Raw genomic sequence first — 27382 nt, forward strand, 5'->3', positions numbered from 1 at the left:
TGATGTTTGCTTCATAGAATGAGTTTGGGAGATTTGCGTCCGTTTCAATCTTTTGGAATAGTTTGTAAAGAATCGGTGTCAATTCCTCTTTGAATGTTTGGTAAAAATCTGCTGTGAATCCATCTGGACCTGGGCTTTTCTTTGTTGGGAGCCTTCTGATAACAGCTTCAATCTCCTTTATTGTTATTGGTCTGTTCAAATTTTCTACGTCTTCACGGTTCAGTTTTGGGAGCTTGTGTGTGTCCAGAAATTTATCCATTTCCTCCAGATTTTCAAATTTGTTGGCGTATAGTTGTTTATAGTAGTCTCGAATGATTCCTTGTATTTCAGATGAATCAGTTGTAATATCGCCTTTTTCATTTCTAATTTTTGTTATTTGAGTCTTCTCTCTTCTTTTTTTTGTTAGCCATGCTAATGGTTTGTCAATTTTATTTATCTTTTCAAAAAACCAACTTTTTGATTCGTTGATCTTTTGAATTGTTTTTTGGTTTTCAATTTCATTCAGTTCTGCTCTGATCTTAATGATTTCTTTCCGTCTGCTAACTTTAGGATTGGATTGTTCTTGTTTTTCTAGTTCTTTAAGGTGAAGTGTTAGGTTGTTCACTTGCCATCTTTCCATTCTTCTGAAGTGAGCATTTAATGCAATAAATTTTCCCCTCAATACTGCTTTTGCAGTATCCCACAGGTTTTGGTATGATGTATCATTGTTTTCATTAGTTTCAATAAACTTTTTGATTTCCTGCTTGATTTCTTCTTGGACCCATATGTCATTAAGTAGAATGCTGTTTAATTTCCATGTGTTTGTATAGTTTCCAGAGTTTTGTTTGTTATTAATTTCTAGTTTTAATCCATTGTGGTCTGAGAAGATACATGGGATAATTCCAATTTTTTTGAATTTATTGAGACTTGATTTGTGACCTAATATGTGATCTATCCTGGAGAATGATCCATGTGCTGATGAGAAGAATGAATATTCTGAGGTTGTTGGGTGGAATGTTCTGTAGATATCTGCCAATTCCAATTGGTCTAGAGTCTTGTTTAGATCTTGTGTTTCTCTACTGATTCTTTGCCTAGATGATCTGTCTAATATTGACAGTGGAGTGTTCAGGTCCCCTGCTATTATGGTATTAGTGTCTATTTCCTTCTTTAGGTCTAATAGAGTTTGTTTTATAAATCTGGCTGCTCCAACATTGGGTGCGTACATATTTATGATTGTTATGTCTTCTTGATGGATCAGTCCTTTTATCATTAAGTAGTGTCCCTCATTGTCTCTTTTTATGGTTTTTAGTTTAAAGTCTATTTTGTCAGATTTATAAGAATAGCCACTCCAGCTCGTTTTTCTTTTCTGTTTGCATGGTAAATCTTTTTCCATCCTTTCACTCTTAGTCTGTGTGAATCTTTATGGGTGAGGTGGGTCTCTTGTAGGCAGCATATAGTTGGGTCCTGCTTTTTGATCCAGTCAGCCAGTCTGTGTCTTTTAATTGGGGAATTTAAGCCTTTAACATTAAGAGTTGTTATTGAAAGGTGTTGATTTATTCCTAGCATTTTATTGGTTGTTTGGTTGTCTTAGGTGTCTTTTGTTCCTTGCTTTCTGATTTACTGTTTGGTTTCTTTGTTTGTTGGTTCCTTAGGTTGTAGATAGTGTTTTTGTTAGCTTGTTTTCTCTTCATGAATGCCATTTTTATTGTACTAGCGGGTTTAGATTTTTCTTAGGTTTTTATGGCAGTGGTAGTTATTTTTCAGGAACCAAACCCAGTACTCCCTTGAGGATTTCTTGTAAGGGTGGTCTTGTGGTAGTGAACTCCCGCAGTTTTTGTTTGTCTGAGAAATATACTATTTGCCCCTCATTTCGGAAGGATAGCCTTGCAGGGTAGAGTATTCTTGGCTGGCAATCTTTGTCTTTTAGTATTTTGAAAATATCATCCCATTCCTTTCTCGCTTTTAGGGTTTGTGATGAAAAGTCTGATGTTAACCTGATTGGGGCTCCCTTATAGGTGATTTGACGCTTCTCTCTTGCAGCTTTTAAGATTCTCTCTTTGTCTCTGAGTTTTGCCAATTTGACTATGACATGTCTTGGAGAAGGCCTTTTTGGGTTGAATACGTTTGGAGATTGTTGAGCTTCCTGGATCTGAAGATCTGTGATTTTTCCTATACCTGGGAAGTTTTCTGCCACTATTTTGTTGAATATGTTTTCAATGGAATCTCCATTTTCCTCCCCTTCTGGAATACCCATGACTCGGATATTTGAGCGCTTGAGGTTGTCTGATATCTCTCTCAGATTTTCTTCAATGTCCTTGATTCTTTTTTCTTTCTTTTTGTCTGCTTGTGTTATTTCAAACAGCCCATCTTCAAGTTCAGAGGTTCTCTCTTCAACTTCGACAAGCCTGCTGGTTAAACTCTCCGTTGTGTTTTTTATTTCGCTGAATAACTTCTTCAGTTCAGCAAGTTCTGCTACATTTTTTTTCAGGACATTGATTTCCTTGTATATTTCCTCTTTCAGATCCTGTATACTTTTCCTCATTTCATCATGATGTCTAGCTGAGTTTTCTTGTATCTCATTCAGTTTCCTTAGAATTATCACTCGAAATTCCTTGTCAGTTATTTCAAGGGCTTCTTGTTCTATAGGATCTAGAGTATGAGATTTATTAACTTTTGGTGGTGTACTTTCTTGATTTTTTGTATTTCTGGTGTCTTTTTTTTGGTGTTTATTCATTGTGGCAGGGGGTTTCACAGTCCACCGGTTTAAGACTAATGACTAACTAGGATGTTGCTGTGGTTGCCAATTTGGTATGGCTCCCGCCGTGACTGCTCAGTTGGCCTCTAGTGTCTTGTGTGTGTGGTTGCCTCGGGTCTTGGGCTTCTCCAGGGATCCACCTTTCTAGTCAGCTTGTACTCTGCTGGGCTGGTGGATCACGTACCACAGGGTGTGTGATCTCTGTTGAGCTTTCACTTTCTGTACAGGACTTCTCCCCGTTCCATGTGCTCTGGCCCAGGCTGTTAGATCATCCAGTGGCGACCCCACCGGGTGTGTGGTTTCTGTCGAGTGTCCGCCTCCCTGGCCGCACGTCTCCCCCCTCTGTGCACACTGTGCTGGGCTGGGGCGTGTCTTCTGCACCCCTCGTCTATCAGCTGGGCCTTCAAGACCTTGCTCAGCACCGCCTCGCCCAGGAAGTCTACCAGGTTTCTGCTAGGCACAGACGACCGGTCTCTCTGGGTGCCTTTGTAGCACTATGTAGATCTTTCTCGGGTCTTGTTCACCTTTGTATCCCCCCGGTATAAACCGCGTCTAGTGCCCGCCTGTAGCCTGCTCTCCGGCAGGTTCAAGTGGACCTGGGAACTCTCCTACCACACTATTCCCAACCAGAAATTCGTTAGGCTTTTTTCCAAACTGGTGGTCGCAGAGATGGTATCTGCCTCCCAGTAACAGGAAGTTTACCGGGGCCGGAGTCCAGGGTGTGGTGGAGTGACAGTCGGCCCGCCCGTACTTCCTAGCCCTCCCAAAACTGGTCGGGACGCCCCACACCCCCAGTCCTGCCAGAGAACCGCGGAGGGAGTGGGAGAGGAGGTCAGCCCACAGGGTCCGGAAAGCCCCGCGCCAGGCCAAGCAAATGGGCTCAGTGATGGCCGCGCAGGGCGGAGCTGCCCGCACCTGGGAAAATGGAGGCAGCACCGTGGCAGTGAGTGGCCTGGTGGTGCAGGCGGGAGCCGCGTGGGCATCCACCCCCCGAACAGAGCTGTGCCAGGGATCACTCACAGTGCTGTGCCAGGTCGGGCGCTCGCTCTGTCTCTGGTTTGTTGCCTTCCGTGTTCTCGGCGCTGCCGCCTCGGGCTGTTCAGTCGCGGCGCCGCTCGGGCGCTCCCAGGAATCTTCTTTAATGCCGGCCTGAAACCTCGAATCCTGAATAGGGCAGCTGGCCGCCTTCAGTGCGGCCCCAGCCTCCGGGATCCTGGCTGCATCCACAGCAGCCCTGGCTCCGTGTTCCCTGTTTCAAGACTCACTTTTGCAGCTAAGAATCAGTTCTTTTCCTGCTCCACACTTCAAAGCTGTTGCCTGTAAATGAGGCAGCCTCTCCTGCCGGGGGCAAAGTGGCGTTGAGCCCCCACGACCGGCCAGCAGCAGCAGTCCTCCCTTAAGAGATGGCCAGAGGAAGGTCCACAAGTTTCCCGGCTGCCTGAGGCCCAGTGGCCACCTTTTCCACCTCAGCTACTCTGCGCCAGCCGCCGCAGCTGCCGCCATCTTGAAACTCCCTGCACTAAAAATTTTTTGACTTAATGATGGTACCCATAAAACCATTCTGTTTTTTACTTTCACTATAATAGTCACTAAATTACATGAGTTATTCAACACTTTATTATAAAATAGGCTTTGTGTTAGATGATTCTGTCCAATTACAGGCTAATGCAAGTGTTCTGAGCACGTTTAAGGCAGGCTAGGCTAAGCCAGGGTGTTTGGTAGGTTAGGTGTATAAATACATTTTTAACTTAAAATATTTTCAACTTACAATGAATTAGTTTATGGGGACATAACCCTATTGTGAATAAAGGAGCTTCTGTAATCTAATTAGTCATAAAGCAAAGTGGAAATAAAAGATGAAAGTAAATCTGGTGTCCTGAAATTTAATTTTCTGTTCCCTTTGATATCTTTCTGCATCCACTTACTTCTCATCTATACATGTCTTTATATTTATTTTTTCCTACAGAACATCCATTGATTTGATAAAATCTGCATTATTAAAAGACAGATAACAAAATATGAGCTTATATTGAATCTGACAAATTAAGTTCTACAGTATCTAGAATATCACAGAAGAAATATCAACTAAGGGGAAAACAAAAGGATCATCTGCAGATGCTCCTAACAAAGGGGAGCCATCTCTGCAGGTGAGGTCCACAGTGCACAGAAAATGCAATCAATTTACTTGGGTGAAATGTTTTTCCTTTTGGGGAGAAGAGGTGGTAAAGAGGGACAAGAATTCAAAGGCATATGCAGAATGGCTTCTCCATTTAAAAATGGTAATAAAATATTTAAATCATGGCACTAGGACAAAAACCATATGATTATCTCAATAAATGCACAAAAACCATTTGACATAATTCAAGATCCCTTTATGATAAAGACTCTCAGCAAATTAGGTATAGAAGGAAAGTATCTCTACTTAATTAAAGCCATATATGATAAATGCTCTGACAATATCATCCTGAATATCATCCTTGAGGATGGGAACAAGAAAAGGATGCCCACTCTCATCACTCTTATTCAACACAGTACTGGAAGTACTAGCCAGAGCAATCAGGCAAGACAAAGAAATAAAGGGCATCCAGACTGGAAAACATAAAGTGAAATTATCCCTGTTTGCAGATGACATGATCCTGTATATAGAACAACAGCCCAAACTCTACAAAAAAACTCTTAAGAGTTGATAAATGACTTTAGTAAAGTTGCAGGATACAAAACCAACATACAAAAATCAGTAGCATTTTAATACTCCAACAACAAATTAGCAGAAAAAGAAATCAAGGAAGCAAGCCCATTTAAAACAGTCACACACAAAAATAAAATACCTAGGAATCAACTTAACTAAGGAGGTGAAAGATCTTTACAATGAAAACTACAAATCACTGTTGAGAAGAAAATAAAAAGGGCACAAAAAATAGACATTCCTTGCCCTGAATAGCCAAGGCAATCTTGAGCAAAAAAAATAAAGCTGGAGGCATAACACTACCTGATTTCAAACTGTACTACAAAACTATAATTACCAAAACAGCACGGTACTGGCATAAAAACAGACACTCAGATCAATGCAACAGAATAGAGAACCCAGAAATCAACCCACAAACCTACAGCCAACTGATCTTCAACAAAAGCACCAAGAATACACAATGGGGAAGAGACTACCTCTTTAGTAAACGGTGCTGGAAAATTGGATATCCATATGTAGTAGAATGAAACTAGACCCGTACCTCTTACCATATACCAAAATCAACTCAAAATGGAGTAAAGACTTAAATATAAGACCATAAACTATAAAACTCCTAAAAGAAAATGCAGGGGAAACACTTCAGGAAGTAGGACTGGGCAAAGATTTTATGAATATTACCCCCAAAGCATGGGCAACAAAAGGAAAAATAAACAAATTGGATTATACCAAACTACAAAGCTTCTGCACAGCAAAAGAAACAATTAACAGAGTAAAAAGACAACTCACAGAGTGAGAGAAAATATGTGTAAACTATGCATCTGACAAAAGATTAATATCCAGAATATACAAGGAACTCAAAAAACTTAACAGTAAAAAAACAAGTAACCTGATTAAAAAATGGGCAAAGGAACTGAATAGGCATTTCTCAAAGGAAAATATGCAAATGGCCAACAGACACAAGAAAAAATGCTCAACATCACTCAGCATCAGGGAAATGCAAATCAAAACCACATTAAGATACCATCACACCCCAGTTACACTGGCTATCATCAAAAAAGATGGAGAACAACAAATGCTGGCAAGGATGTGGAGAAAAGGGAACCCTCCCTACACTGTTTGTGGGACTGTAAATTGGTGTAGCCATTATGGAAAATGGTATGGAGATTCCTTAAACAACTTCAGACTGAACTGTCATACAATCCAGTAATTCCACTGCTGCGTATATACTCAAAGGAATGGAAAGCTTCATGTCAAAGAAATACCTGCACCCCCATGTTTATCTCAGCTCTACTCACTACAGCCAAGAGTTGGAACCAACCTAAATGTCCAACATCAGATGACTGGATAAGGAAAATGTGGTATATATACACAATGGAATATTGTGCAGCTATAAAAAAGAATGAAATATTGCCATTTGCAGCAACATGCATGAACATAGAGAAAATCATATTAAGTGAAATAAGCCAGGCACAGAAAGAGAAATACTGCATATTCTCACTCATAAGTGCGAGCTAAAATTATAAACATATAAATAAAAGAAAGAAAGAAAGATACAACATTCCCAATAATACACTGACCTTTCAAAAGAACAACTGGGATTACTAGAAGCGGGAAGGGATGGGGTAGGGAGGAATGAGTAAAGGGTCATAAATAGCAAATGATAGTGTATATTATTGAATATAATAATTATTCTCATGTGAGCATCACGTATTGCACGTGGGTGTTGATATTCAACTCTGTACCTCACAGATATATACAATCAACTTTGTTACAATAAAAGAAAAAAAGGCATATGCAGAATGGCTTCTCCATTTCAAAATGGTAATAAAAACATTTAAATCATGGCACTAGGACACCTTTGAGAAAAAGAACACCCTAACCAGAGGAGGCTCATTGCAAAATTCTTTAGTAATATGAACAATTTTCAAATAATGGAGCAGACTTAAAAAATAATATCATTTTAATTGTGACTATTTTTGTTTTGCCACCATCTGGGGATGGATCTGTTTCAGCATCACAGGGACACTTTTCCACAGTTTCTAGGGAACCATCCTCTTATTCTTGAGACACCTTCTATAAAGGAATCATGAAGAATTTTGTCTCCATACAATCAGTATCATAAACCTCCTGTGGCTAAAATAAATTCCCCTTTTTGTAGCTGTATTCAAGGCACTTCAGTGCAAGAGCTTGTGAAAAAGGTTTTGATTTCTTTATTCAAAGGGCAGCAGGCACCACCATAATCTTCCATTACTCTATAGCAAACTCTTCTGACTCTCTTATCTCTTTTTTGTTTCAATTGTTCTATTGTTAAGTTGTACTGATGACAACCTTCTCTTATTGGTCCCTCCAGTCCATCTCCTTGAGGAGCCGCTGACCATATCAACACTTGCTTAAAGTTCTTCCATCTACTTCCTGTACTGTAAGGAAAAACAAAGACGTCATCTAGTCTATATTGAATTAATATTGAATTCAATCTTTAGCCTTCTCTTCAATCTATGATTCAATATAAGTTTTGTTTCTGAGAATTATTTTCATCTGGATAAAAAGCAACATCCCAACAGCTGTGGTTGTTCCTAAAGCTAATCCCAAGGCAAACAAGGCAGCAGCAAATGCAGCTAATCTGAGCGGAACAATTGGAAGGGCATGTCTCCAGCCTGCACTCATATCCATCCATCCTTATTGTGTTCCACCCAAAGAAGAGCAGATTGTAAAGCTGTATGTACACAATCATAACAGTCATGGATACAATCCAGTGGTGCTAAAAGGAGAAACAGTGTGAATGAAGCATGATTCTGGTAACCACATCTGTTACACTTTCTGCAGTGATGTGAATGTGGTGCCTTGTATTCTTGGCAGACTTTACAATACTGTAGACAACATGCTATCCTGAGAATTTTCTGGTTTCCACCACAGAGGAACAAAGTCAGGACCAACAAATATGGCATTGAAGGAATTATAAAGAATCAGGACAGTCCAATTTATCAACATGATTAAATTCACACTTGCTCCAGTTGTATGTAATGGCCAATACCACAACACAGAGTTGTATCATGGCCATCATAGAATGTATTGCTATAACTAACACCAAGGGCTATGATGGGACCCCAGTGACACAATCTTTTTAATTCTTGAAGATTTTCAAACTTGATAATTGAGCAGAATGTACCCATTTTGTCGAGGAATGCCTTCCTATTTTTAAAGAATTATGGATTTGCTTTTTCTGTGCACACGTTTCCATGTGCGTCCGTGTGAGTTCCTTAACTGTCATGCCTTCAAGTTGTGAGACGTTAATGCAGATTATGCATTTTTCACTGTTAAGCACTCAAAGCTCTTAAGTAGGAGAATCCAGTAGCTTGGTTTGTAACCCAACCTCAATCTGGTCCCTGGTGCCCACTCCTCAGCCATCACACATCCAGGGCTCCCTGGGTTCACCCAGAACAGATTTTCTCCTCCTCAGATAACTCCATCATGGGCACTTCAGCCCAGGGCAAGCAGAAACCAAATCCTGGTTGCAAGAGGCTGGAGTGCAGGATCTGCTATGATCCGCTTGTCTTTCCATCAGCACCCTAGCCACTATCCTGACCAGGCTGTGTGTTCATATTAAAGTGGGTTTCTTGTAGACAAGCTTGGTCTTGTTTCTCGATCCACTCTGAGAATCTCTGTCTTTTAAGTGATACATTTAGACCATTGGTGTTCAAAGTGATTACTGATATAGTTGGATTAACATCTGCCATATTGGCAACTGTTTTCTATTTGTTGCCCTTTTGTAGTTCCTATTTTTGTCTTCCACTCTTTTTCTGCTTTCTATGGCTCTAATTGAGCATTTTGTATGATTCCATTTTCTTTCTTTTCTTAGCATATCAGTTTCTTTTTTACTTTTCTTAGTGGTTGCCCTAGTTTGCAATATACATTTACAACTAATCCAAGTCCACTTTCAAACAACACTTCATGGGCAATGTACCTTATAACATCAAAATAATCCTAACTCCTCCCACCTGTCTCTTGTAGTCACTGCTGTCATTCATCTCACTCATACATAAGCACACAGGAGCACATATATATGAGAATATAGTTTTGCTATTATTATTTGAAGTTATCTGTTAAATCAATTATGAATTGAAAAAAGAAGTTTTTATTCTACTACCTTCACTTATTCCTTCTCCAATGCTCTTCCTTTCTTTATGTAAATCTGAGTTTCTGGCCTATATGGTTTTCCTTCTCTCTAAAGAACTTCTTTTAACATTTCTTGCAAGGCAAGTCTACTGACAACAAATTTCCTCAATTTTTGTTTGTCTGAGAAAGTATTTCACCTTCACTTTGAAGGATAATTTTGCACAGCATAGCACTCTGGGTTGGTGGGTTTTTTCTCTCAACACTTTAAATATTTCACTCCATTCTCTTCTTGCCTGTGAGGCTTCTGAGAAGAAGTTGGATGTAATTCTTACCTATGCTTGTCTATAGGTAAGATTTTTTTCCCTCTGGCTTCTTTCAGGATTTTTTCCCCTTTATCTTTGATCTTTTGCAGTTTTGAATATGATATGCCTAGGTGTAGTTTTTTGGCATTTATCTTGTTTTGTGTTCTGAGCTTCCTGGATATATTGTTTGATATCTGACAATAATTTGGGAAAATTCTGTCACTTTTGTCTTAAGTATTTCTTCTGTCCCTTTTTCTCTTTCTTCTCCTTCTGGTAATCCCATTACATGTATGTTCCACCTTTTATAGTTGTGCCACAGTTCTTGGATATTCTGCTCTGTTTTTTAAGTCTTTTTTCTCCTTGCTTTTCAGTTTTGGAGATTCTATTGACATATCCTCAAATCCAGATTCTTTCTTCAGCCATGTCCAGTCTACTAATGAGCCCATCAAAGGCATTCCTCATTTGTTACACCGTTTTTGATCTGTAGCATTTCTTTTTGGTTTGTTCTTAGAATTTCCATGTCTCTGCTTACATTGCCCATCTGTTCCTGCAAGCTGTCTATTTTATCCAATAAAGTCCTTAGCATATAAACCATAGTTGTTTTACATTCCCAGTCTAACTCCAGCACCCTTGTCATGTCTGCTTCTGATGTTTGCTCTGTCTCTTCAAACTGTATTTTTTTTTTTTTTTGGCTTTTCATATGTCTTATACTTTTTTCTTGACAGACAGACATGATGCACCAGGCAAAAGAAACTGCTCTAAATAGGCCTTTAGTAATGTGGTGGTAAGGTATGGGGAGAGGGGAAGCACTGTACAGTCCTAAGATCATAACTTTTGGTGATCCTGTGCCTGTAGAGTATGAACTACACATGTGCTTCTCAGTCCTGCCCCCTCCTCAGGTGGACAGAATGGTTAGAGGGGCTGCAGTTGGGTATTTCCATTCTCCCAGGTCAGTTAAGCTCTAATAAATCCCCAGCAGATTAGACACTGGAAAAATAGTTTCTCCTGAGGGTAAACCTTGTCAAGGAGAACAGAATGTTCTGGTGTATTTCAAAATGGCTCCTTTTCCCCTCCTGACAGAAACAGGAGGTAAAATTCACAAAAGTGTGAGGGCCTCATGACTGGGTCTCCCTGGAGTTTTATTTCTCAGAGTTGTTCACAATGAGCCTCTGGCAATTTATCAATTACAGTTCAGGTTCCCACAGAAGTTTCATTCAGCACCTGTGTTTCTGTTCCAGTAAGTTGTGATTCTCTGTACTCTCCTCTTGTTATCTCCGATTTTGGAGGCAGTTGTTTGCCCTGTGACCTCACTTCTCTTACAAACCTAACAAGAGTTGCTGATTTTTCAGTTTGTTCAGGTTTTTACTTGTTGTTAATTTGGAATGGCAAGTCCAAGTTTCTTACATGCTGGACCAGAAACTGGAAGTCTAATGTTTCCTTTGAAATCCACAGTGCCTCTTATTATTCTGCTCCATTACTGATACCAACAGTCTAGAAAAACTCACTTAGCTCTCTCTGCTAAAATACTCAACATATGAGAGAAATTAATTAGCACTTTTAGATGGTAAAGGCATCAAAGTAAAACTAACTTTAAAGATCTTTTTCTCTTCTTAATCGATTTCCTAGACCTGATTTGCTTGAATTAACATTCATGAAATCTCATGTAACGACGACGTGAATAGGGAGTGTGAAAGAGCTCCCTTTGCTGGAGCAGCAACAACATTCCACGTGACAGACAGACAGTACTTGCTTGGAAATTAGGAGCCAACACGGAATTTCTTATGAAAGATCAGTAGGTAAAGCAGTCAATGTGTTATATATTTTAGTTTTGTATGTTTTATTTCACTAACTGAAGAAAATAGGGGGAAAAACTCCCTTGGGATAAGATGTTTTTCTTTGAGGAAATGGTACATTCACTTTCTTTGAGCATAATGAACGAATGTCCAAAATAAATGTTTATCACTTCTAAGATTTCATATTGAAAGTTTCAAAAAGAATGATCTGGTATTCAACAAACATAAGAAGAAGCTTTGATTCAGGCATCTTTCTCATAAATTCTATCCTTGAATTAAGTTATAACCAGATCAAATAAACAGTCCCTCCTTAAGTGTCCATAGTTTCTGTCTCTCACGTTGGTAAAGGGATGCAGAAAGAAATTCACAAAGTGAAATGACAGCAGAAGGAAGCATGGGCTTGGAAAAACCACTGAATGTTAAGTCTTGCTTCCAAATCCATTGTTACACCCGTGTGCATGGGACAAATTATGGATAAGAGTTTTCGCACATTTTCTTTCTCTGGAGATTGGGCACTACTCTCTCTCCTGCCCAGGTCGATTCTGACTACACCTAAGAAGTGTAAGAACTAGCTAACCGTTCCACAGCTATTTCCAGCACCACCATTTGACTTCTTACCACCTCTACCATATTATAACAATAGCTGACATGTACTAGGTACATCCTAGGTGCCAGACACTATACTAGAGGCTTTTCATGAACTAAGTTAATTCTCACAGTAACCCTATAAAGCAGGTTTTTAATATCCTATTGTGTAAAGGAGGAAATGAGCATTTGAGAGGTTCAGTAACTTGTCTAAAGTCACATGGCTAGTGAGCAGCAGAATTAGAATGTGAGGCCAGGTCCACCCAACTCCAGGTCTCCATTACTCTTGTTACAATGGTTTTGCTTTCTATGTAGAATGATTGTACTGAATTTGAAACCTGCAAAATGAATTAACAGATATATATCCTTAGAAGAAAACAGTGTTCTGCTTTTTACCTCATTTTTTTCTCCTTGCATTCTGCCAAGCCATTAAAAAGCAACATACGTGAAAATTAAATATAAAGACAACATGACATAAGCACTTTCGACAGGAAAATGCCCTAATTTACCTGTTAAAATGATGCCTATTAACATCCAAACACAGAGGAAAATGTTCCCAACCCTAGGGTCATAGTCTGATGTGAGCTTCCCTTGAGCCAATGTGAACAAAATTCCAAATATCTAAAATGAAATAAGAGGAATAATTTTTATGTTTGCTTCTTTAAAACAAGTACAAAGTTTTCCCCAGAACTTTTCTTAATTAATTTTGCTTGTATAATTTGGCTTCTGGAAATATTTATTGAAAAATGGAACTGTTAAAACAAAAACCATGGTCAAACTCATTACTCATTAGAATGTTTGGTAAAATAATCATCTCAGGCTTAAAAGAAATCAGAGGTTTACCTGTGCAGAAGCATTAAGAAGACCAGATGAAGTGCCTTCAGATTCAGGGTAGGTAATTTCAACAGCAAATTCAAAACCCAAGGGGAGATAACCAGTCATGAAAAAACTAGGAGAATAAATCCAGAATTATAGAAAGAATTATCAAAGGACAATACCACATATTGATACAATCATTCTACCTCTCAGGTCTATTCTAATGATCAAACAAGTTAATATTTTAAAGTTGCTATGTAAAAGCAAGGAACTATTACTAGTGACTAATCAGCCCAGGGTCACAAGAACAGGGAAGCAAAATAATTCCTAAGTTTTATCTTGAGAAAAATTTACTTCTCGTTTTCCAAGCCAATTGTCTTTGTAAACCAAGTAAAGTTACTTGGATTAAGTAAGGTTCACCCATTTTTAACCAGAAAACAATTTTAAACATATTTTTGTAGTTCTTAAGAATTACACATTTATATACAGAGTGGATTCTTTAAAATTTAAAATATTAAAGAAACTTTTGATGAACTTGAAAAATTAAAAAACAGAGTAACACTTCAGAATTATAATAGCATGCTATCATTCCCCCTACACACATATCATATTTACCCAAGCACTCCTCCAGTAACAAACACGATAATAATGTACCCAAGGTTCAACGTGAATGTAAATATAACCATTCCAATAAAAGACAAAATGTAAACGATCAGAGTGGTCTGTCTAAAGGAAAAACAAAATTGTTAGTATTTTGTTTGATTCTCCTAGGCACATAGAAATCATGTGGCTAACCATTACTCTATCTGTACAGTAATAAATCTTTGTTTTTCAAAATCTACCCCTTCTTCTTGACTATGGAAAATGTATCTACCAAAGCATGGATTTTAAAGCTTAAATTTAAGATTCAATAGCAGCAGACAACAAAACCCACACTATATTCAATACTCAAAGGAGAAGGGATATTCATGGATAAAATCATTTTTATGCCACCAAATGGGATAGTTCCCTGTTCATATTTCAAGATTCAGATCAAACTTCATCTCTTCCAAATGTCTTCACAAACCACTGCAACTTTGAAGATTCTCTTTCTTCCAAAGTCTCTTATCATTTACTCTCTACATAATCGGCACTTGACTTCTATTAAACTTATGACAAACCTATTTTAGTTTGAAATATTATTGAACTTTCCATATGTGAATGCCTTATTTTCCCCATTTAGACCACAAATGTCTTATGGACAGGGATCACATATTGCTTGCCAAGTCCTAGCTAAGAGGAATGCACACAACAAGAGTTCAGTGAACGATTGACAGTTACACTGAGAAGCCAGGGTAATAACATTTTTTTTTCTTTTTTCCCTTTACCGGACCTATCACTTCCCAAACCCCCTCCCCTCCCTTCCTCCATCTCTAGTATCCTTAGGTTTGTGCTCTCCTTCTTTTTCTTTCTTTCCTTCCTTCCTTTCTAGGAGCCAGTTATGAGTGAGAACATGTGGTATTTCTGTTTTTGTCTGGCTTGGTTCACTTAACATAATTTTCTCCAGACTTGTCCATATTGCTGCAAATGGCAGAATTTCATTCTTTCCTATGGCTGAGTAGTATTCCACCATGTATATATACCACATTTTCTTTATCCAGTTACCTGCCAATGGACACTTAGGTTGGTCCATACTTTGGCTACCGTAAATAGAGTTGCAATGAACATGGGAGTCAGGTATCCCTTCAACATGATGACTTCCTTTCCTTTGGATATATATCCGGTAGTGGGATTGATGGATCATATGGTAGCTCTATCTGTAGTTGTTTGAGAAACCTCCATACTATTTTCCATAATGGCTATACTAATTTACAGTCCCACCAACAGTGTAGAAGAGTTCTCCTTTCCCTGGATCCTCACCAGCATTTGTTATTCTGGGTCTTTTTAATAATAGCCAGTCTAACTAGGGTGAGATGATATCTCAATGTGGTTTTGATTTGCACTTCTCTAATGACTAGTGATTCTGAACATTTTTTCATGTACTTGATGGCCATGGGTATGTCTTCCTTTGAAAAGTATTCATCTCCTTTGCCCATTTTTTAATTGGATTATTTGTTTTTTTACTGTGCAGTTGTTTGAGTTCTTTGTATATTCTGGATATTAATACCTTGTCAGATGTATAGTTTGCAAATATTTTCTTCCATTCCGTAGGTTGTCTTTCTGCTCTGTTGATTGTTTCCTTTGCTGTGCAGGAGCTTTTTAGTTTGATATAATCCCATTTGTTTTTCCTTTTGTTGCTTGTGCTTTTGGGGTCTTATTCATAAAGTTTTTGCCCAGTCCTACTATGTTTTCCTTTAGTAAATTTACGGTTTCAGGTCTCATATTTAAGCCTGTAATCCATTTTGAGCTGATTTTGGTATATGGTGAGAGGTACAGGTCCAGTTTCATTTTTTCTGCATATGGATGTCCAATTTTCCCAGCACCATTTATTGAAGAGGCAGTCTTTTCCCCAATGTATGTTCTTGCTACCTTTGTCAAAGATCAGTATGTGGGTTGATTCCGAGGTTTTCTATTCTGTTCCATTAATCCAAGTGTCAGTTTTTATGCCAGTACCACACTGTTTTGGTTACAATCACTTTGTAATATAATTTGAAGTCAGGTAGTATTATGCCTCCAGCTTTTTTTTGTTTTTGCTCAGGACTGCTTTGGCTATTCAGGGTCTTTTGTTGTTGCATATGAATTTAGGGTTGCTTTTTCTATTTCTGTGAAGAATGTCATTCATATTTTGATGGCGACTGTGTTGAATCTGTAGATTGCTTTGGGCAGAATGGACATTTTCATGATGCTAACTCTTCCCATCCAACAGCATGGTATGTCTTTCCGCCTTTTTATGTCTTTAATTTCTTTCAGTTATGTTTTGTAGTTCTCATTGTAGAGATCTTTCACCTCTTTGGTTAAATTGATACCTAGGTATTTTTTGTGTGTGTGTGTGTCAACTGTTACAAATGGGCTTGCTTTCCTGATTTCAATTTCTGCTAGTTTGTTATTGGGGTATAAAAATGCTATTGATTTTTGGGTGTTGATTTTGTATCCAGCAACATTACTGAAATTGTTAATCAGCTGTAAGAGTTTTTTGGTAGAGTCTATAAATATTTCTATATATAAGATCATGTTGTCAGGAAACAAGGACAGTGTGACTTCGTCCTCTCCAATCTGTATGCCCTTTATTTCTTTCTCTTGGCTGATTATTCTGGCTAGTACTCTGAGAAGCCAGAGTAATAACACATTTCTATGACTATCAAGTTTTCTAAATATATAATAGATGATTACGCATTTATAATAACTTATATAGTGCATATATATTATTTATAAGATTAAGAAATTTAATCCTTTACATATGCTCCTTTCATCTACAAATTGAATGGGTTTCACTCTAAGCTATCATTTCATAATAATGAAGCCACAGCGAGTATTGTCTTAAATTGTGGGAGAACTATCTTGGAGAATTTTAAGACTGGAGAAACTTTTGGAAGGGTTTAGAATAATAGTATCAAATGTGTCTTGGGCCTTGAAAGGTGCAAAAGACAAAGTTCTATATTTCATTCATTCAGTTTATTTCATTCCATCCATTTATTCATTCCTAGTACCATTCATTCATTTCTCCTAGCAGATGGGGAGGTTTGGGCCTATTAAAAAACGTGGCTATTCTTTTAAGACCCAGAGCTAAAGATGCTGCCTCTGAAACCCCCTTCTCAAGCCTCCCAGTTGGTATCACTCACTTTTCTTTTTTATTAGCATTTTGTTGGTTCCATATAGATGAACAATTAACACAGCATTTTCATTTTATGCATTATATTATAGTTAAGTGGTACAGTTTGGGGGCATTTTAGCCAAAAAGTTTTTAACAAAAAAAAAAAAAAAATTTTTTTATGCTCAACAATAATTTTTTTTTTTTTAAAGAAAATGTAATTTTATTATCTTTTACATTCTAGGATGTTGTTGCAGAGCAGTTTGGAGGGAGGGAGAGAGAGGAAAGGAGAAGAAAATGGGATGGAAGAAGGAGGAAGGAGGAATGGTGGGATTGAGGCCTGTGGCACCCCCCCTTATTCCCACAGAGGAGACCGGGGGGCTTCCAGTGGTGGCTTGGCCATTCCCGGGCTGGGTGCAGATGCCAGGGGGTGTGACAAAAGCCCTCGCCCCCCAGCTCGGGAACCTGGGGCCCTTCTTGCTGCAGCTTGGTGGTCATCACTGGGCTGGTTACACATATCAGGGGGCGTGGCTGAGGCCCAACGTCCTCCACCACCCCAACTTGGGAGACCCCGGGTGCTTCCTGCAGTGGCTCGATGGTTGCCACTGGGCTGGCTGTGGGTGTTGGGGGGTGTGGCTGAGGCCCAAGGTCCCCCACCACCCCAACTTGGGAGACCCCGGGTGCTTCCTGCGGTGGCTTGATGGTTGCCACTGGGCTAGCTGTGGGTGTTGGGGGGCGTGGCTGAGGCCCTCAGCCCCCCACCACCCTGGCTTGGGAGAGCCCTCAACAATAATTTTTTGATAGGAAAAAATAACTTTTGTTTGTTTTAAAGCCCACAACATAAGAAAAGAAAAAGTTTGCCAAAACTGAAATGTTTCCCACAAAATGTTTCTGAGAAAACATTTTTTATTCTGTTCTTCATAGAATAGAAATGATCCCTTCTGAAGCAGTACATATGAGTATTGTTAGAGGGAAAGAAGGTTCATATGGTACCCAACTTGTCAAAGTTGAAATAAAAGGGCCAGCCCGTGGCTCACTCGGGAGAGCGTGGTGCTGATAACACCAAGGCCGCGGGTTCGGATCCTATATAGGGATGGCCGGTTAGCTCACTGGCTGAGTGTGGTGCTGACAACACCAAGTCAAGGGTTAAGATCCCCTTACCGGTCATCTTTAAAAAAAAAAAAAAAAAAAAAAGACAAAGTTGAAATAAATATGACCAATAAAATAATATGATACACAGACTTGAAATATTAGCTAAGTGAAAGGAACCTATGAGTGTTTAGAATACAAGTCTTTAAATTCCTTAAAATAAAAACAAAGTTTTCCTTAAAATCAAAATACCTTTGGCTGTACACCACACACGTATCTACTCTCACTTACTTGTACGTTTTGGTATAATCCAGCCATAAACCACAGAGAACAGAGCCCACCATTCCAGCTACTACCAGTGTCAGCCCAATCCTTCCAGCATTCACTTCTTCTCCCTGAAAACAATTTGCATAAGAAGTTATCCTTCTCATTCCCATACTTTTTCATAGTCAATGGAAATAATCAGATAAAATTAAGCACACAATAGGATGTACTTGTGTTGAGGAATGGGGCGTGGGAAGAGCAGGTAACAATACACAAAGGGCATTCTATTTTAAAACCAGGAAAAATGCCTAAAATAATGCAAGAAAGAAAAAAAGGAAAAATTTCCACGGTTCTCTATGGTAAGAAGTACAATGATTTTTGTTAGGATTCTTAAGTAACTTACAGAAGTTTGAAAAGGAGGTTAACACTGTAGCTTTTACATACTACAAATGCTTTCTCCTTTAAAAGGCAAAGAGGGGTCGGTTAGAACTTGATACTTGCTACTTTATGCTGATTTCCCTTAAAAAAATTTTTTTTGTTGTTTTCCATATAACCAATCACATTTCTTTTAAAAAAACAACAACAACAAAACTTAGGTACTGTCACAGTGATAACTTCTGCTTTCCATGTTGTGAATTTTATAAACTGGATCAATGTGTTATAAATAAAATTTAAAGGAGACCATTGTTTGGGACTTCGTTTCTGCACTAGGACCAACAGATCAGACCAAGCCAGAATTGAGTCACTCATGACAGTTGCCACATAATCAAACAACTTTAAAACGGGCCAGCTTTCCAAAAAAAAAAAGGAGATTCACAGCAACCAATCAGAAGGCGCCTACTCCCTTCTGTTTTAATCTTATAAGGAAAGTAACTCTGTAACAACCTATCTGCTTTTTGTTCCTTTCCTCAGCTATTTTCTGTCTATAAAACCCGCCCACCTCTTCTGCTCAGCTCATCAAAGCTCCTTTCTAAATCTTTAGATGGGATGCTGCCTGATTCGTGAGCTAATAAAAGCCAATTAGATGTTTAAACAAAATCTGTTGAAAAATTTTTTAACAAATGTATTCGCAATGAAAACAAATGTAAATATTTTATAGCGACAAGGTCATAATCATTAACCTTATAATCGTGCTAACAGGAATTATACTGCTAAAGAAAAATTCTTGGCCAGGCATGCAGCATGATATAAGCAGAAGCTTACCTCATAATAATGCAATATCATTTGATTTAATAGTGTTGAGACTGAATAAAATGCTCCAGTCATGATACCTACAATAATAAAGAGAAAATTATAAATCCATCATTTTCCAGTTAATGAAGTGACTTGGAATACTATGTGACAACTGTGAAAATATAACATATTTCTCACATAATTGAGAAAGAAAATTAAAAACTATTGCCATTCCCTTTCAGAATGTGGACTGATCAATTTAACACCTACATTTACAGAGATATAATAGAAACGTCATAACACTATTATTATTTAGATTCAGATATACTGAACACAAATCATATCCCCACATATGACACTGTATATGGCAACCAATCTAGCAATGGATTGCTTACTGAGCACCTATAATGTACTACACCAATGAATGTTAAAGGCGTAACAGAACCCCTGCTTCAGAGATCTAACCCCTGTCAAGACCCACAAGGCAATTCATAAGACAATATTAAAGGATACTTTAAAAGAGAAAAAAAGAGCTGGTTATCAGGAATTATATAACTAGGTTTGAACCCTGGTGTTTCCTTGCATGTACTATATGAATTTAAGTAAACCTCTTACCTAAGTTTATCATTTCTATCTATTATTTAATATTCAAGCATACAAAATAGTATAGAGAATAAAATAACAAATACCCATACTCATCCAGATTTGTCAAACATTAACATTTTGCCATCTTTGCTTCAGATTCATTTTTCAGACTTTTCCCAATCCTTTTTTCTCTCTTCTTTCCCAAAGGTAACCCCTATCTTGATCTTGGTGTTTATCATTTTATACATTACCATAACCATAAACAATTTGAATTAATCTGCATGTATTTAAACTTCATATAAACAACATATTTGTATCCATCTACGACTTGCTCTTATCACTCAACACTATAGTTCTAGGATTTATTCATGTTGATACTTTTTGTTCTAGTTCATTAGTTTTCTCTATTGTATACTATTTCACTGTGTGAATATACTTCAATTTAATTATCTCTTGTTCTGTCAATAGACACTTAAGGTTTCTTCCAGTCTTTTACTATTTAAGACAACTTTGCAATGAATATTATGTTTTTGTTCTGACCTACAAGGGTTTTTTAAAGTATATATCTAAGAGTAGAATTTCTACTTTCTGGATATAGCCAAATTGATCTTCAAAGTGGCTGTATTCATTTATACTATGAGCATAGATCCTATTGCTCCTTATCCTTAACAAATTTGTTTTCACCAGATTCTGAATTATTTATTTTTTGCCAATTTGAATGCATCTGCTATTGTATCTTACTCTGGTTTTGATTTGCATTTTCTTGGTTACTAGAAAAATTTAGCATCACATATGAACAATACACACACATAAACACCTTCTTGTTCCCCTGTGTTATTTGCTCTTTTCTTATTGATTTGTAGGAGTTTTTTTTTTTTTTTTTATTGTGAATAGTAATCCTTTGTTAGTTATATGCACTGCAGACATTCTCTCATAGAGGAGGTCTTGCCTTTTTTCTTTTTTAGGAGTGTTATTCCTCATCCAGACCACCCCACGTGCAGGAATGGTCCAAACTTATGTATGATACTAGGCATGGAGGGGGACAGGTGTGCATCTAAAAGGTGTGATGTGGCCCTCACTCAAACATATGATCCCTAACTCTGCACCTCTTTGGTGAAGAATTTGAGGTCAAGAAACCTCCTCCAAACTAAGAACATTACTGAACCTTCCACAGTGTTTCTCAACTCCTTCTTCATAATTCCTTCAACAAGTAAACTTTGTTTAATTTCCTAAGCAGTACCGGTGTCTGGCCTTTTCAAATCTACAAATGGCATCTGTTAATACAGTGGTCCTATAAGGTTAACTGGCATCACTATAATTTTGATTCTTTTGTAAATGTGGTCTATCCCTCTATTTAAATTATTTAGAGGGCTGGCCCCTGGCTCACTTGGGAGAGTGTGGTGCTGATAACACCAAGGCCACAGGTTTGGATCCCTATATAGGGATGGCTGGTTAGCTCGCTTGGGAGAGCATGGTGCTGATAACACCAAGTCAAGGGTTAAGACCCCCTACTGGTCATCTTTAAAAAACAAACAAACAAAAAAAATTAGTTAGGTCTTCTTTCATGCCTTTCAATGTTTTATAATTTTCTCTGTTAAGTTCTTTTGGTAGATTTATTCCAAGATATCTTATAGGTCTGGTTGCTATTATAAAAAACATTTTGTCACAGGAATGCAATTCCCACAAATACATAGGAATGCAATTGATATTTTAACACTGTTAGATACCTAATAATCTCACGGAACTCATTAATTTTCATAACTGTCTCTAGGTTTTCTTGCATTATTTTAATAGACAAGGGGTCAGCAAACATTTTCTGTAAAAGGCCAGATAGTAAATATTTTTAGCTTTGCAGGTCACATAGTCTCTGATGCAACTACTCAACTCTGCCCTTGTAGTTCAAAAGCAGCTACAGACAATAAATAAACAAAAAAAACTTTATTTATAAAAACAGACAATGGCCAGGTTTGGCCTGTGAGCCATAGTCTGCTGACTTCTGATATACATAACCGTATTATCCGTGAATAATAACATCTTTTATATTTGTTTCATATACCTTTTATTTCTTTTTCTTGTATTACTGAGCCAGCCAGGACTTCCAGTTGGAAGATGAGTAGAAGTGGTGACAACAGGCATCCTTATCTTAAGGGATGCTGATCATTGATTCTGAAGGGGAATGGGTCTAAGATTCTGCCTTTAGTGAGATGTTTGCTATAGGGTTTTCATAGATAAACTTTATCAGGCTCAGAAAGTTCAGTTTTCTTCAGTTTGCTAAGAGTCTCAATCCATGTGTACTGCATTCTTTCAAATGCTTTTTCCTCAGTTATTGGGTTGATTTCCCTCTTTGATTCATTACTTTGGTAAATTATATTCATAAATTTCCAATACTGAGTAATTTCTCATTCCTGAGATAAATCAAATGCAGTCAGGATGTAGTATCAAACCTAACCCAATATAAATTATTGGGTTAGGTTTGCCAATATTTTATTTTGGATTTTTACATCTAGGTTCACAAGTAAAATTAACCTATGATTTTTCTCTTATCCTGGCCGGTTTTTTTTTTTTTTTTTGTCTTTTTCGTGACTGGCACTCAGCCAGTGAGGGCACCGGCCACTCCAATACAGGATCCGAACCCACAGCGGGAGCGTTGCTGCGCTCCCAGCGCTGCACTCTCCTGAGTGTGCCACGGGCTCGGCCCTCCTTGTCTGGTTTTGATTATCAAGGTTATACCAGCCTTACAAATAAGCTTCAGATGATAACAGTGATTGCCTCTGGGGAGTGAAACTGGATGACCTGGGGACAAATCTGGGGGGACACTAACTTTCATTGTACACCCACAACACCTTTCAAATTTGGTACTATAGGCATGTCTTATCTATTTGTACAAATAAATAAAATTCAAAATTAAGAAAAAAGAACTCAATTTCTTTATTTATAAAATAGAAATAATAATAATCTTTCTACTGAAAAAGGTTTGGACAGTTAAATAAAATAGTATGTATGAAAACCCTTTATAAATGCCAAACAACTAAACACATTTTAACCTAGTCATTTATGTATATTCAAGTAAGTACTGAGTTCTATGATATCAAAGACATAAAAACTCCATAGAGATCCAAGTATTCAGAGTAGGAACCAAGACTCCTGCTCATGCCACTACCCTCTTCCCATGTCTATCCAAATCCACCCCATTCTCCAAGCCCGCCTTCTGTGATGCTCTGCCTGCCGTCCACGGCCCTTCCCTTCACCTATCCTGCACTGGCCACACAACTTCTCTTGTGTTGTTACCTTTTTGATAAGTACATCCTTCACTGTTTCTTACTTTTCAGATGTTTATATTATCTCCCCAATTGGATGATAAATTACTTAAGGGCAGAAAGTATATATCATGCTTCTTTCTAGCCCACACAGCATCTAGAGCACTATTATATACTTAGTTGGTATATGACAGCTATCAATGGAATAAACAAATAAAAGAATGAAAAACAAAATGAACAATAAGTGAGGTAAACATAAAGCTAGCTCTTGTAGGATTGCTTAAGGAACAAAAGAGCACACTTCAGGTTAAAGAAATAATGGCACAAAATTACAGAGACTAGAATTAATGGTGTATATTTCACATGGAGGTATGTCTGTGTGTGTGTGTGTGTGTGTGTGTGTGTGTGTGTGTCTGTCTTTCTGTCTGTCTGTCTGTGATAGGGGGTTGGTTACACGTTTTGTATTGGGAAACAGTGAGAGATAAAAGAGTGGTTAAGAAAAAAGCCACCTTAAATGATATGCTGAAGAAATTAATTTGTTCTAATAGAAAATAGTGAGCCACTGATTTTCTCTACTTTCTAGTTATAAATTTCAGGTTTAACCTAAACAGTGAGGTAACCAGCAAAATTAAGTATGGCATGCTAAAGTATTTAACATCTGAGATTTGCTTTAAAATATTCCAGGAAAAATGTAGGGGAAACAGATAATGCAAGAACATCAAAATGTCGATAATTGTTAAAGCTGGGTGATGTGTACATAATGGATGGTACACAGGAGTTTGTTAGATTAAATGTTCTACTTCTGTGATTAATTAAATTCCCACTGAGAAAAAAAAAAGGAACTAATCCTGGTAAAATGCTAAGTGTTCAGGTTAGGGCATTATCTGTTATAATTTGTAAAATGTTTATATAATAGGGTGTGCACTCTTCAAAAAATGTAAAGAAGAGAATAGTGGTGAGTGACTTCTGAAGGTAGGTAAGACAGAAATAAGGAGTGCTGGTGGCTAATATAAATGGTGTTAATACAAGAAACAGAGAACAAACCATCAGAAAACTCTCAAGAAAACCAAGTGTGTTGGTGCCTACAGTCAAAGCTACAGTGTTAAGATGAATATTTATCAACTATTCTGAAAGAACTAGGAGAATGAGAATTTTTTTTTTAAAGTTAGAACTGGTTAAAGTGACCTCCTTAATGTCTAGTTTTACTGAGTAGTCAAAATAGATGCCAGTTTGCACAGGGTCAAAAAATGAAATCATTCATAGCATTTCCCACATGCTTAAAGTAGTCAGAACAACAGTTCATAAATGACCTAAAATACTCTGAGAACTCACAAAAGAAGACAATGCTTTTATGTTTGAGATCTATTATTTTATTTTTTTTTAATTTTGAAAACATGTAAGAAGATCCATCTTGTATTTTTTTGATTTTAGTGCAAAATTTAAGTTCATGACTAGGGCTATGGTTATTTTTATTGTGTTAACAACTCAGTCTCATTAAAGTTCAAACCACTAGGTGAAATAAAAAGAATCCACAATGTTCAAAGGTTTATACAGACATGAAAAGAAATACAAGAAAACCACTTACCATAACTGATCAACAGAAGGATAAAGGGAATGTTTCTGAACAGGTTCCTTATTGATGTCTTATAGGAGTACTCTGCAGGGGGACTGTCTTGAAGAGCTGCTCGAGACTGACTTGGTGGATACTGAGGTTTTTCTTTGAATGCTGGAAACATACATGAAAAGGATTACATATAATTAATACATATGGAATAGATTGTTATGTATATTATAAAATACAATTAATTGTATGTATCTTTCTTGGTGAGCAGACAGAATCCAGTTTAAGTTTAAGGAGGTAGTGAACATCTTTTATGGTGAGGTTTTTCATCTTCACTGATTTCTAAGGGAGGAATAGCTTGAGACTATCATCTCAGTCCTCTGAAACTGACTGAAACTCAGAGATTTGGCCAATTCACATAACTGAACTGCAAAACTATCAATAACATGCCACAACCTTGCCAGTTGACTACTCCATTTTTAGTTAAGCCAGATTAATTTTTACTATATCAAGTATTCAACAATTATCAAAATCAGTCCAATTTACAATTAGAGGTAAACATCAGATACAAGTAAGCCAATATACCATTGAACTTTTAGAGGACTGTCTTGAGTTAGTAACTATCTTCTTCTGAAATTTGACATGAAGTTTATCACATGATCCAAGTACACTGCTGGGACTGAAAACGTCTGGGTGAATTCATGGGAGAAGAGCTAGGTCTTTCTCGCTGACTCACTCAAGCTGCATGTGGAAAATACAGGGGTAGAGCTAAGAGACATAAAAGTGGACTATGGTATCTGGTACTGTAAGTTTTAGCACTGTCTATTTCCAGTTAGAGATTTCACAGCCTTCTCAGACACCCATCTAGAGTCCACCCTTTTGCTGGGTAGGGAAGGACCTACCAACTTCCCACAACAGATGGCTGGGGATAAATTTCTGTAGGGTTAGACTAACGACAAGTCAAGACTAACTGATAGAAGAGCTGAACTACTAAAATTTGGTCAGAAATTAAAATCTAGTTGTTATACTGACTCAAAGGAAATTAAAATCTAGTTGTTATACTGACTCAAAGGTTTGAACTACAATAGAAGGAAAATGTTGTATTTCATTGACTATACAATACTCTGATGCTTGCACTCAATGATCTTGCCAGGTATCAATAGAAGGTTTTCACATAACCATGTCTCAATTACCACAAATGTTAGATGCCATTGATTGTTAAACACATGTCAAATTCAGAGACTTCACACACACACACACACAAAAGTATACCTTGGAACCAGTGAAATAGAGTACATGCAAAAGGAAAAAGGTAAATAGATAAGGAAAAAAGTAATATTTTCTGGAAAATTAGGATTTCTTTTTCTTTCTCTCACTCTCTCTCTCTCTCTCTCTTTTTTTTTTTTTGGTTATATTGGATATACTTTCTTCCAGGTAGTTTGGTAGTTTGAAAGTGGGTTACAGATTTTGAGATTCTACCCAAGTCTCAATGAATCAGACCTTACAGGATGAAACCTGAAAATCTGTATTAAACACAAAACTCCCCAAATGCTATCAACAGTCAGCCAGGTTTGAGATTCACTGGGAAAGGAAGAAATGACCCTTAAAACCTCCACGAAATACTGTAATTCTCTAATTCTCCTGCTTGCTGCTAAAAATAAAAAAATTAAAGTTCTTTGCTGACCAAAACATTAATTGTGATATAACTAAAACTTATCAAACTAAAACATACTTCTATTTTCACAGATCTCACAACTCATTTAAGAGGAGATACAACTCATAAATATTTACTTTTTGATACCCTTGCATTGGAGGTCTGGTAGACATCAAACGTCTAAATCTTCCTCCTCCTTTCACCCCTATCTGATCTTTGCTGTGTTAGGATGTCTGTCATCCTTTCCTGAAAGTGTCCTTGTACCCTAGTTAAATAGGAGACATCTCTTTTCATTAACATTGGCAATACAGAACTCAAACAGTTGTAAAACCAAGTTTCAGAATGTAAAAACTATGCTTACAAGGTAGTCACAGGTATTTTGTGAGTCTTAAGTCTTTTACTTAGGTTTTTATTTACTATAGGAAAATAAGTCTAAATGGCCTAACTCTGAACCCAAATGCAAAAATGAAAATAATTCTTAGCAGTCTTAAACTCCACCAGATTTATTTTTTGAACACAAGGGTTGTCCTTTAGTTTCAGCTAGTCAAACTATCTTTTGGCAAAATCAAGCCTATATCTACCAGCTACACGCTGTAGTACAGTCAGACTTAAGTCTACATGAAGAAAAAGAGGAACAAAGAGCCATTATCTATGACCTTGTTTATGCTGAATTGCTACATTCAAAGGATGAAATGTGGCTTTTTCTTTCTCCTTTGAAACTGAAAAAGAGTATCTTCAACCACCTTCTCTTCTGTCCACCAAAAACTTGTGCCAATAAAATAATTGATTGTTGAAGCCGTTATTCTCCACCCCTGGCATTAGGAACATAAACCAGCCAAAGGATTCTTGGGCACCACACCGAAACTTCTCTTCCCATGATGAGTAAGCAGCAAATCTATTACTGGTTAGGGCTACTTGTACTTTCTGAAATCAGATTATAACCTTATCTTTTGATTTCATTATTTGTCCCTGTTGTACTCAAGCAGATATCGTGCACATTACCTTATTACAAGACAAATATACATTGAATCCTGGCTCTGCCT

The 27382-nt window shown here is 37.5% G+C and overlaps 1 protein-coding gene across 4 annotated transcripts in view; it reads right to left on the reverse strand.

The window, feature by feature from the left end:
* Positions 1 to 27382, reverse strand: part of FLVCR1 (FLVCR choline and heme transporter 1) — a 42372-nt gene that overhangs the window by 6628 nt on the left and 8362 nt on the right. For 2 of the 4 annotated variants that reach the window (XM_063114167.1, XM_063114166.1), the window contains exons 3-8: positions 24710 to 24850; positions 19313 to 19380; positions 18137 to 18240; positions 13645 to 13755; positions 13057 to 13162; positions 12723 to 12834 (exon numbers count right to left, since the gene is read on the reverse strand). In XM_063114167.1, coding sequence (XP_062970237.1) covers positions 12723 to 12834; positions 13057 to 13162; positions 13645 to 13755; positions 18137 to 18240; positions 19313 to 19380; positions 24710 to 24850 — 642 coding nt within the window. Of the gene's footprint in view, positions 1 to 7644; positions 7838 to 12722; positions 12835 to 13056; positions 13163 to 13644; positions 13756 to 18136; positions 18241 to 19312; positions 19381 to 24709; positions 24851 to 27382 lie in introns of those variants that run through there. The other 2 variants (XM_063114168.1, XM_063114169.1) reach the window with 2 other exon arrangements.

Source organism: Cynocephalus volans, chromosome 11 (assembly GCF_027409185.1).
Source record: "Cynocephalus volans isolate mCynVol1 chromosome 11, mCynVol1.pri, whole genome shotgun sequence".
Classification (NCBI taxonomy): domain Eukaryota; kingdom Metazoa; phylum Chordata; class Mammalia; order Dermoptera; family Cynocephalidae; genus Cynocephalus; species Cynocephalus volans.